We start from the raw sequence: 10,880 nt of genomic DNA, 5'->3' as shown, positions 1-10,880 counted from the left end.
TCAACAAGGAGCATTAGGAAACAAATTTAACTGAGCAAACCTATTTGGGGATGCAAGGAGAAAATTAAACTGCTCATTTGAAGTTACCAACACGAAGAAATCAAGTTCACTGCATAAGAGGCACGCAAAATCTGCAGTGCTTCAAGGAAGTGGACGTTCACGCAGAACTCTTGGCACAAGTGCCAATTAACAGCAGTCCCTTTACAGCATCATGGGCAATGTATTCCACCTTTACAGTACTCATCAAAAGGGAGCTCACAGCAGGTCCCTTTAAAAGGGTTATTAACTTCCCTAACGCGAAAAGGGAGCCTTTCCTTCTGGCAAGAGAATAGGTACAGTAGGACTACCCGCTTCCTCGCTCAAATCAATTGGTTAAACTAGACAAGAAAAACCGAAGCAAGAATAAGTTTGCTCCCCACATTTATTGAAGACCAGCCAAAGTCTTCTTGTGCTCTTGAACCACTACAGGACCGAGCGAGGCCTTCCCTTCCCACTGAAGGCCTAGAAAAAGCAGACACCAGAGTTAAGTGCTTGAAGGGTCAAAAACCAAGCTTAAAAGCACCTTCCTACCTCCAAAAGGAGAAGCAGCAGTTCCACCATCAGGACCACATGTGGAGTCACAGCAACCACAAACCTGGTGGTTCCCATCAGCAGCAAGCCACCTGCAATACGAAAAATCAGACATGGCACCTTTAATGTATTCGTAAGTGGCATGAACATACCCATTGGCAAAGGAACAGGATTTGTGGAGCGCGTCACTAGGTGCAGAAGCAAGAGTGGCCTTCAGAACACACGTCATGTAGATCTGCAAGAGACACCACGGGTAAGGGGTCACAAACCAAAGCAAATGGGAGAGGTCGTTCTCCCAAACACTCATAATACATACAGAAGGACTGGATCCCCCTGGAACATGAAGGCCTCCAGCTGGAAACCGGATTTGTCTTCACCTTCACAGATGCCTCAACATTAATAACGTCACCCAGGAAGTAAGAGTTTGAAGGCCTCTCGAAGGACCAGTCCATCTGCAAGAGGGAAGAACTGCTTAGGCACAGCCTCGTTCAGGAAGACAGGAGGTCTAGAGAAACTGCACAAACCCATCATGAGCTTCAGGGAGAACAGCAAGACTTCTTCACCAGCCTCCGTTGAGGCATAAGGGACCCAAGTTGGCTTCAAGGCATTACCGCTGACATTTTGAAACCTGCCGTTCAAGTAACCGATTAAACGGGCTTCCAGTTCCACCACCGCAAGCAATGCCACGAGTCACAAAAGGTCACTTACCTTTGATAATGGCATTGAACACCAATAACTGCACCACCTGCACGGGTAATGGGAGTGCCAGCAAACGCCTCGGGAGTGTAGGTAAGGGCAAAGGTGTAGACAAGCTCATCCTTGGTCATCTATAGGAGACTGACGTGGTTACCAAGAGGATTCTCCCCAAACCCCCACCATTCCAAAGGCATCTTAGCAAGTCACGCCATAACACTTGGTTACCCGAGTAAGCGGTTATTAAGAGTTTTTCCCCAGATATAGATTCAGGGAGCCATCGATACCAAAACAAGGGCCCATTTTTAGTAGGGTTCAATAAATCTAGTAACACTTAACCGCTCTTACCATCAACACACTGTTGCAGTCCTGCAGTTCATTGTCAAAGAAGAGCACCTTGGAGCCTGGGACCAAACCGACAACAGGACATCCTCCCAAAGTCAGACCAGATGGCTGGATCAGTTCACCATTGCTAAACAAGTCCTGCTGTACCTCCACATGAACCCGGTTCTCACCGCATTGAATAGCTACACTACTGGGAGTCACAGGTTGCCTCAAATGGAAGTCCACCGCCATCTCACTCGGCACTTCTGGAACAGTGGGAAACCTCCAGTCCAAAGGCTTCACTGGACCCTGCAACACCTGCTTCTCCTGAAGACCAAGAGGCTCTTGTGCAAATCCTCTGTAGTCAAGACTCTGAGACAGAGAAGCCTTCTGCAAAGTGTTTCCGAGCACTTGAGAAGAAACAGGCCACTCTGGAAGCTGGATATGATTGATGCTTCTTGCTTTTTGGACTTTGACTGGATCTCAAACTTCCAAAAGCATTCTTCAGATCAAACACCACAAGCACAACCAGCACTAACACATATTGCAAAAGACCCATCCTGACAAACGTTAACACAATACCCACCAGTCCTCGTCTTTGCCATTAAGTACAGCTTTGAATTTAAGCGGCTCCTCCCCTTTCAGCTTGATTGATTACCTTTGATTCAACAAATTAACAAATGAGAACGTTCTGGAATGTCACTAGCCAATGGAAGGATTGATAAGGATCTGAGATTTTCATCTACACTTATTCACAATTTTACAATTAAAGTTTGACTGTGTGTCTATGATAGACAATGAATGTCATTAAAAAAGCCCCTGATATGACTCAAATAATATAGAATATTCATAAAAATCTCTCTCTCTTTTAAATGGTTTTTAGTTTATCATTGGAAAAGATTTGGAAAAATGTAGAATTACATCACTTGCTCCCCAATGAATCCTCTGCAGTGAATGGGTGGCATCAGAACGAAAGTCCAAAGAGCTGATATAAATATCAAATAATCCACAAGTAATTCACATCAATTACTGTCTTTTGAAGTGAAAGGCTTTGTGTTTATAAGAAACAAATCCATCGTTAAGAAATTCAAACTATTGTTTCCGGCCAAAATATGAGTTCATAATCCCAGTTAAAGGTGCCATAGAATGCATTGATACAATATTTTAAATGATATCTACATAAAAGGTACGTGGCTTGGGTATGGGCAAAAATTCTCCAGAACGGTTTTACATGTCCATTTACAACCCTGGGATTTGTCCACTCAGTTGTTAATGAAGAGGGAGGGACTATCGTTAATTAGCTGAAATCTGTAGAATAGAAAAAGACCAAAGGGCAATGTCTCCTCTTTGTGTTTAGCTGTTGAACAATGGCTGGAAGTTGGTGTTTGGTTCAGATTTCGTTGGTCTGTGCTTTCTGTCATGCTGTTCCACAGTGGAGTAAGTCGCTTCAGGATGCTCAAGCTCTGATGATGCAGCAGACTGACCAGCAGTTTCAGCTCCAGCAGACTGACCAGCAGTTTCAGCTCCAGAAGCCAGTTCAACAGCTAACTAACCAACAGTTTCCGCTTCAGAAGCCTGTTCAACAGCTAACTAACCAGCAGTTTCCACTTCAGAAACCAGTTCAACACCTACCTAACCCGCAATTTCCACTTCAGAAGCCTGTTCAACAGTTAACTAAGCCGCAGTATCCGCTTCAGAAGCCTGTTCAACCGCTAACTAACCAGCAGTTTCCGCTTCGGAAGCCAGTTCAACAGCTAACTAAGCCGCAGTTTCCGCTTCAGAAGCCTGTTCAACAGCTAACTAACCAGCAGTTTCCGATTCAGAAACCAGTTCAACACCTACCTAACCCGCAATTTCCACTTCAGAAGCCTGTTCAACAGTTAACTAAGCCGCAGTTTCCGATTCAGAAGCCAGTTAAACAGCAGTTTCAGAAGCCAGTAGTGCAGGCAGAGCCCTTTGATAAATGTGTAGCTGTAGCTGATTCTGAGCAGATCCAATGTGGTCTACCTGGGATCAGTGGTGCTGAGTGTGAAGCTATCAACTGCTGCTTTAACGGACAGCAGTGTTTCTATGGAAGGGCGGGTAAGTGTTCCCAATCTTATTCCGTTCGTGTCAAACTGATTCTCTGAATTTAACCTGCTCTTGTACCTTGTTCTAGTGACCGTCCAGTGTATTAGAGATGGTCAGTTTGTGGTAGTGGTGTCTAGAGATGTTACTCTGCCTCGACTGAGTCTGGATACGGTTCATCTACTGGGTGGAAATGACCCACCTTGTGCTCCTGTGGGGTCTACACCTTCCTTTGCTATATACCAGTTCCCTGTGACCGCATGTGGCACGAGCGTGATGGTGAGCAGCTGCTACTGGTTTTATTCTGCATTTGCTTGTGATGGACTGGATGCTGACACTGTTCCTATTCACAGGAGGACAGCGGATATGTGGTGTATGAAAACCGAATGACCTCCTCGTATGAAGTGGGGATTGGACCATATGGTTCTATCACAAGGGACAGTCATTTTGAGTAGGTGATCCATGTCTTGGTGTGACCATTAATCCCTGATAAATGCTACAAGCTCGCTGTGTGTCGTCCAGGTTTCTCTTCCAGTGTAGATATTCAGGAACTTCAGTGGAAGCTCTGGTTGTGGAGGTCAACTCTGTTCCTCCACCTCCACCAGTAGCTGCTCCTGGACCTCTCAGGGTGGAGCTCAGACTGGCCAATGGCCAATGCGTCACCAAAGGCTGTGCTGAAGGTAAGGTCTTGTCCTGTGTCTGCCTAAAGCCTTTCAAACTGGAGTCTGGTTAAACCCCAGTGTTGTTCCTCAGGGGATGAGGCCTACACGTCCTATTACAGTGACGCTGATTATCCCATCACAAAAGTCCTGCGAGAGCCTGTGTATGTTGAGGTGCACATTATGGAGAGGACCGACCCCAACATTGTCCTGACGCTGGGACGTTGTTGGACGACTTCAACCCCCAGTCCACTCAGTCTCCCCCAGTGGGACCTTCTGATCGACGGGTGAGTGTACAGCCAATCTTTATCCAGTTAGTCTGCTGGGAGACCCTTTCTAACTTTTTTTTTCTCTTGTTTTCAGATGCCCTTACCAGGACGACCGCTATCTGACCACACTGGTTCCAGTGACTGGATCGTCTGGTCTTCAGTTCCCAACCCACTACAAGCGCTTTGTTGTGAAGATGTTCACATTTGTAGATCCAGCCTCACTGGCTGCTCTGCAGGAAACCGTATGCCCCCCTTTACTTGAACATCTGTATATTTACTACTTGTGGATTCGATGACTTGAGCCTCTTTCTTCCCTGTCAGATCTTCATCCACTGCACTACAGAGGTGTGCCATCCATCATCTGGCTCTTGTGAGCAAAGCTGCACCAGGAAACGTGAGTTCTTGCTCTTGACAAGAGGAACTGGGCATTTTAGAAGTGCATTCTCACTTTGAACATCTCTCTTTCAGGAAGAGACACTCGTATCAAGGCTGTCTCTGGGGAGCAGACTGTGGTTTCTAGTGGAGAAGTTACTCTGGTCATGTAAATCTAGTGTTTTTAATAAACTTTTCAGAACCCTTAGGTGTCTTTTTGTCTATTGGTATTGTTTTGGTTCGGCAGAATGCGGGATTACATGCCTCTTCCCAGTGTTTTTATTCTTTCCCCTCTCACTATTAAACCAAGGTTCCACAACCTTTTGTAAGTTTGTGCATTCCTTAATCCTTCCTCCAGTTGCTAACCTGGGGCGGCACAAGGCTCCCCTTATTATTATTTATTTTATTTTTTTTTAACTTGTCTTCCAAACAGTAGTTTGGTTCCCGACATTCAGAATATATAAAGTTATGTGGATTACTTGCGGCTTTTGTTTTAAATACAACTCAAATCGCTGAGCTCAAGTTTTAAGTGGAAATCAATTCTCGACTGTCTTGAAGCAAACACGAAACGGTGTCAATTGTCCGCAACTCAAAGTAGTGATATTAAAGGGATACTTCACCCCAAAATTGTGTCACTAATCACTTACCTACCCCCGTGTTGTTCCAAACCTGTAAAAACTTCATTCGTCTTCGGAACACAATTTAACCCCTTACTTGTCACCACTCATTTTCAGCATGGAGACACAAATGACATAACCAAAATTAAAAGGTTGCTGCTTAGGAGTCTTTCTTACTAGATACATAATGTTCACAAAGCTGACACTTCAAAGTTTACTGTTCAGGAATCAGAATTACTCAGACCGTTATAATCGAGATAAGCTCAAACATGTCAATAAAAAATATTAAAAACCTATTGAAGTGTATTAAATGATGTAGGATATGATTTTAGATACATAATGAAGCTAAAGCCACAAGTCTACTAATACTTTATTTCAGAATATGATCTCACAAAGTGTGAATTTTATGAAACCTTTTCTAAGACCATGTCATGTGTGTTTTTAGAGAAGGCTCATAAAAGGCTAACAAAATTGATTTATGACTCCTGATTATCTCTTGTTTGGACCGGCAAAACTGCCCCATTCATGATTCTATTGTTCTTCCGAAACGAGCCTTTCGCACATCGGCCAGGTATGACACAAAATCCTCATTCTTCATTTATCATCATTCTTTTGTTTTTATTTCGCTACTTTTAGCCTTTGTTCTGGTATTTCAAGGTTTACCAAGCCACATCGCTTCACTTCCAGTATACATTTACCCCACTGTTATCAAAAGCCTTACTATAAAAATACAACAAAACATTTTCTTACAACCTTTGACAAAACTATTACAAAATGCATTATGAAGAAGAACTGCACCTGCTATGTAGCTGCATTAGACCTAACGTTAGCATCAAGCTACATAAGACTATTTATGAAATTATTAGTACACTTTTACTCAAAACTCACTTTAAACCCTGACTGAGGTTTGTAATAACCTCCTTTTGCGATCACATGTGGAATTTGCTATTTATAGCCTTTTACATCGCTGCACAAGTTAGCATTTCAGATGTACATTTTTAATATTGTTATAAAAACGCCCCAAATCTCAAGAAAATCGCATACCAACCATTAACTAACGTAATCGTGTGTTTATTATTTGGATATTTCATGGGTACAGAGGTTTCTCTGTGTTGTTGTGGTCAGATATCAACACGGAAGTGTACAGGAAATGCATCATGGGTAGGACGGGGCGGCATATGATGCACCGTTATGATGGACAAGACACGGGCGAATCCGGTCTCTGTCAGTGCACACACGGAAGACTATACACACAGAGACAGGGCTGGGAGCGGATCATTACCATCAGATCGCGTAAACCAGTGGAAAATGAATAGAAATTATGATTCTGTCTGAAGAAATATAAAGTAAACATCAGTAAATATATCTCTGTGTATATGCAACTTTTGCCTATAAACCCTATTTGACGCTTTTCAGTGAATCTATGACAACACAAACCACTGCAGACGTGACTGAATATGAATGCTTGGTGAATTTCTATTCTAAAAATGGCTCCTATTTTGTACTCCTGACATAAATTACTAAATAACGGTCACTGTTTTATCAAAACATTGGTCAAATATTGAAGCTACAGTCTTTAAACTTTCAACTGATGCGCAGTTTCTCCAGGTCAAGTAAGAGAGTGATGTTTAACGTGCTGTGAAAGTAAAACAATAATCTGGGGCCGGTGACGATCCTTGACAGCAAAGGGGTTAAAGATATTTTGGATGAAAACCGGGAGGCCTGTGACCATCCCCAAGTAAAACACTCGTCGGTCAAGGTCCAGAAAAGTATGAAAAGCACCGTCAGAATTACCCATCTGCCATCAGTGGATGAACCGTAACGTTAGGAAGCGATGAGAACACTTTGTACACAAATGAAACAAAGACTTTATTCAACAGATGGTCTCCTCTGTCTCTCCCCACATCACCCTAGCGCCATTTTGAAAAACACCTGCTGAACGCAAACGGCATATGCTAGTGGATGCCACGGTTCTCTTTCAAATCAAGGCGTAAATTTATGTAGAAAACACAAGCTTGTGGCGCGGCTGACACAGAAGAACGTACACAGTCTGACTACTCCAAGGATGCTTTTCTGGACCTTGACAGTGCATTTTACTTGGCAGTCTGTGGGCCAATCACAAGCCTCCTGGTTTTCCTCCAAAATAAGTTGTGTTCCAAAGATGAACGAAGCTCTTATGGGTTGGGAACGACTTGGGGGCAAGTGATGACGATTTTCAATTTGGGGTGGAGTATCCCTTTAATATTGAAACTGTGCTAGAAACAAACCGCCCAAGATGTTGCACAAGCCAACAGTTTTCAAAAGAGGTCATTCACTGAGAGTCCAAACATTAGTTCTATTTGAGTGTCATTTCGGCAATTATTTTTCAGAATTATAATTGACCTGCTACTGCACAAAAACCCCCTTACGTCAGTACAGGTTCTGCAAGTTTGGCTCCCCAAATACTAAATTGAACTTAAGAGATGCCTGCCATTTTCCTAACACAATGGAAAACCTATAAATAACCCATCTGAAGGTGGAAAATGTTGTGCCAGTGTTGATACTGGGAGTGCGCTTTTATTGTACATGGATTTAAAAGCATTAGAGATGTCAACAAGGAGCATTAGGAAACAAATTTAACTGAGCAAACCTATTTGGGGATGCAAGGAGAAAATTAAACTGCTCATTTGAAGTTACCAACACGAAGAAATCAAGTTCACTGCATAAGAGGCACGCAAAATCTGCAGTGCTTCAAGGAAGTGGACGTTCACGCAGAACTCTTGGCACAAGTGCCAATTAACAGCAGTCCCTTTACAGCATCATGGGCAATGTATTCCACCTTTACAGTACTCATCAAAAGGGAGCTCACAGCAGGTCCCTTTAAAAGGGTTATTAACTTCCCTAACGCGAAAAGGGAGCCTTTCCTTCTGGCAAGAGAATAGGTACAGTAGGACTACCCGCTTCCTCGCTCAAATCAATTGGTTAAACTAGACAAGAAAAACCGAAGCAAGAATAAGTTTGCTCCCCCACATTTATTGAAGACCAGCCAAAGTCTTCTTGTGCTCTTGAACCACTACAGGACCGAGCGAGGCCTTCCCTTCCCACTGAAGGCCTAGAAAAAGCAGACACCAGAGTTAAGTGCTTGAAGGGTCAAAAACCAAGCTTAAAAGCACCTTCCTACCTCCAAAAGGAGAAGCAGCAGTTCCACCATCAGGACCACATGTGGAGTCACAGCAACCACAAACCTGGTGGTTCCCATCAGCAGCAAGCCACCTGCAATACGAAAAATCAGACATGGCACCTTTAATGTATTCGTAAGTGGCATGAACATACCCATTGGCAAAGGAACAGGATTTGTGGAGCGCGTCACTAGGTGCAGAAGCAAGAGTGGCCTTCAGAACACACGTCATGTAGATCTGCAAGAGACACCACGGGTAAGGGGTCACAAACCAAAGCAAATGGGAGAGGTCGTTCTCCCAAACACTCATAATACATACAGAAGGACTGGATCCCCCCTGGAACATGAAGGCCTCCAGCTGGAACCGGATTTTGTCCTCCTGGGATCGAGGCATGAAGCGCGAGCTGGAAGCTGTGACCTTGGCATCCACAAGACATCTAAAAAAAAGGAGTGAAAAGTAGTTGTCGGGGACAAAGTGGTTACAAGGAGCAAACGCGAGAACAAGTCAACTCTGCAGCATCTGGTGACATGAACACACCCATGATTCTCAATGAACAAATATCTCGGAAGGGCGTTCACATCAGGTACTTGGGTGGCCACACAGCTGTCCACAAACACACGCAGAGGGACGTGGTTGTATACCTTCACAGATGCCTCAACATTAATAACGTCACCCAGGAAGTAAGAGTTTGAAGGCCTCTCAAAGGACCAGTCATCTGCAAGAGGGAAGAACTGCTTAGGCACAGCCTCGTTCAGAAGGCAGGAGGTCTAGAGAAACTGCACAAACCCATCATGAGCTTCAGGGAGAACAGCAAGACTTCTTCACCAGCCTCCGTTGAGGCATAAGGGACCCAAGTTGGCTTCAAGGCATTACCGCTGACATTTTGAAACCTGCCGTTCAAGTTACCAATTAAACGGGCTTCCAGTTCCACCACCGCAAGCAATGCCACGAGTCACAAAAGGTCACTTACCTTTGATAATGGCATTGAACACCAATAACTGCACCACCTGCACGGGTAATCGGAGTGCCAGCAAACGCCTCAGGAGTGTAGGTAAGGGCAAAGGTGTAGACAAGCTCATCCTTGGTCATCTATAGGAGACGGACGTTGTTACCTAGAGGATTCTCCCCAAACCCCCCCCCCATTCCTAAAGGCATCTTAGCTAGTCATGCCATAACACTTGGTTACCCGAGTAAGCGGTTATTAAGAGTTTTTCCCCAGATATAGATTCAGGGAACCGTCGATACCAAAACAAGGGCCCATTTTTAGTAGGGTTCAATAAATCTAGTAACACTTAACCGCCCTTACCATCAACACACTATTGCAGTCCTGCAGTTCATTGTCAAAGAAGAGCACCTTGGAGCCTGGGACCAAACCGACAACAGGACATCCTCCCAAAGTCAGACCAGATGGCTGGATCAGTTCACCATTGCTAAACAAGTCCTGCTGTACCTCCACATGAACCCGGTTCTCACCGCATTGAATAGCTACACTACTGGGAGTCACAGGTTGCCTCAAATGGAAGTCCACCGCCATCTCACTCGGCACTTCTGGAACAGTGGGAAACCTCCAGTCCAAAGGCTTCACTGGACCCTGCAACACCTGCTTCTCCTGAAGACCAAGAGGCTCTTGTGCAAATCCTCTGTAGTCAAGACTCTGAGACAGAGAAGCCTTCTGCAAAGTGTTTCCGAGCACTTGAGAAGAAACAGGCACTCTGGAAGCTGGATATGATTGATGCTTCTTGCTTTTTGGACTTTGACTGGATCTCAAACTTCCAAAAGCATTCTTCAGATCAAACACCACAAGCACAACCAGCACTAACACATATTGCAAAAGACCCATCCTGACAAACGTTAACACAATACCCACCAGTCCTCGTCTTTGCCATTAAGTACAGCTTTGAATTTAAGCGGCTCCTCCCCTTTCAGCTTGATTGATTACCTTTGATTCAACAAATTAACAAATGAGAACGTTCTGGAATGTCACTAGCCAATGGAAGGATTGATAAGGATCTGAGATTTTCATCTACACTTATTCACAATTTTACAATTAAAGTTTGACTGTGTGTCTATGATAGACAATGAATGTCATTAAAAAAGCCCCTGATATGACTCAAATAATATAGAATATTCATAAAAATCTATCTCTCTTTT

At 44.0% G+C, this 10,880-nt stretch overlaps 2 protein-coding genes and 1 pseudogene across 2 annotated transcripts; 1 reads left to right on the top strand and 2 right to left on the bottom strand.

The window, feature by feature from the left end:
- Window positions 1–217: 217 nt before the first annotated feature.
- Window positions 218–2,185, bottom strand: LOC113080044 (zona pellucida sperm-binding protein 3-like; annotated as a pseudogene).
- A 732-nt stretch (window positions 2,186–2,917) lies between these two features.
- Window positions 2,918–5,273, top strand: LOC113080040 (zona pellucida sperm-binding protein 4-like). Its single transcript, XM_026252295.1, has 8 exons — window positions 2,918–3,669; window positions 3,746–3,933; window positions 4,008–4,105; window positions 4,177–4,334; window positions 4,408–4,600; window positions 4,677–4,824; window positions 4,904–4,976; window positions 5,051–5,273. The coding sequence occupies exons 1-8, from the start codon at window positions 2,955–2,957 to the stop codon at window positions 5,125–5,127; spliced, it is 1,650 nt and encodes a 549-aa protein (XP_026108080.1). The 5' UTR covers window positions 2,918–2,954; the 3' UTR covers window positions 5,128–5,273.
- A 3,290-nt stretch (window positions 5,274–8,563) lies between these two features.
- Window positions 8,564–10,605, bottom strand: LOC113080041 (zona pellucida sperm-binding protein 3). The gene is made up of 8 exons (XM_026252296.1): window positions 10,036–10,605; window positions 9,700–9,818; window positions 9,516–9,619; window positions 9,267–9,444; window positions 9,048–9,165; window positions 8,884–8,966; window positions 8,732–8,823; window positions 8,564–8,662 (listed from the first exon to the last, which is right to left on the bottom strand). The coding sequence occupies exons 1-8, from the start codon at window positions 10,567–10,569 to the stop codon at window positions 8,583–8,585; spliced, it is 1,308 nt and encodes a 435-aa protein (XP_026108081.1). The 5' UTR covers window positions 10,570–10,605; the 3' UTR covers window positions 8,564–8,582.
- Window positions 10,606–10,880: the final 275 nt, after the last annotated feature.

This window comes from Carassius auratus, unplaced genomic scaffold (genome assembly GCF_003368295.1).
Source record: "Carassius auratus strain Wakin unplaced genomic scaffold, ASM336829v1 scaf_tig00030182, whole genome shotgun sequence".
In the NCBI taxonomy this organism is placed as follows: Eukaryota; Metazoa; Chordata; class Actinopteri; order Cypriniformes; family Cyprinidae; genus Carassius; species Carassius auratus.
This window is presented reverse-complemented; position numbering and strand designations above follow the sequence as displayed.

Excerpts from the sequence above, each read along its gene's own strand:
- LOC113080041 (XM_026252296.1), bottom strand. The coding sequence starts at position 10,569 with ATGGGTCTTTTGCAATATGTGTTAGTGCTGGTTGTGCTTGTGGTGTTT. Across the intron at positions 9,620-9,699 it reads GTTCAATGCCATTATCAAAG|GTTTCAAAATGTCAGCGGTA; the intron begins GTAAGTGACCTT and ends CTTGAACGGCAG. Across the intron at positions 8,967-9,047 it reads AGGGGGGATCCAGTCCTTCT|ATCTACATGACGTGTGTTCT; the intron begins GTATGTATTATG and ends TGTCTCTTGCAG.
- LOC113080040 (XM_026252295.1), top strand. The coding sequence starts at position 2,955 with ATGGCTGGAAGTTGGTGTTTGGTTCAGATTTCGTTGGTCTGTGCTTTC. Across the intron at positions 4,106-4,176 it reads ACAAGGGACAGTCATTTTGA|GTTTCTCTTCCAGTGTAGAT; the intron begins GTAGGTGATCCA and ends TGTGTCGTCCAG. Across the intron at positions 4,977-5,050 it reads GCAAAGCTGCACCAGGAAAC|GAAGAGACACTCGTATCAAG; the intron begins GTGAGTTCTTGC and ends TCTCTCTTTCAG.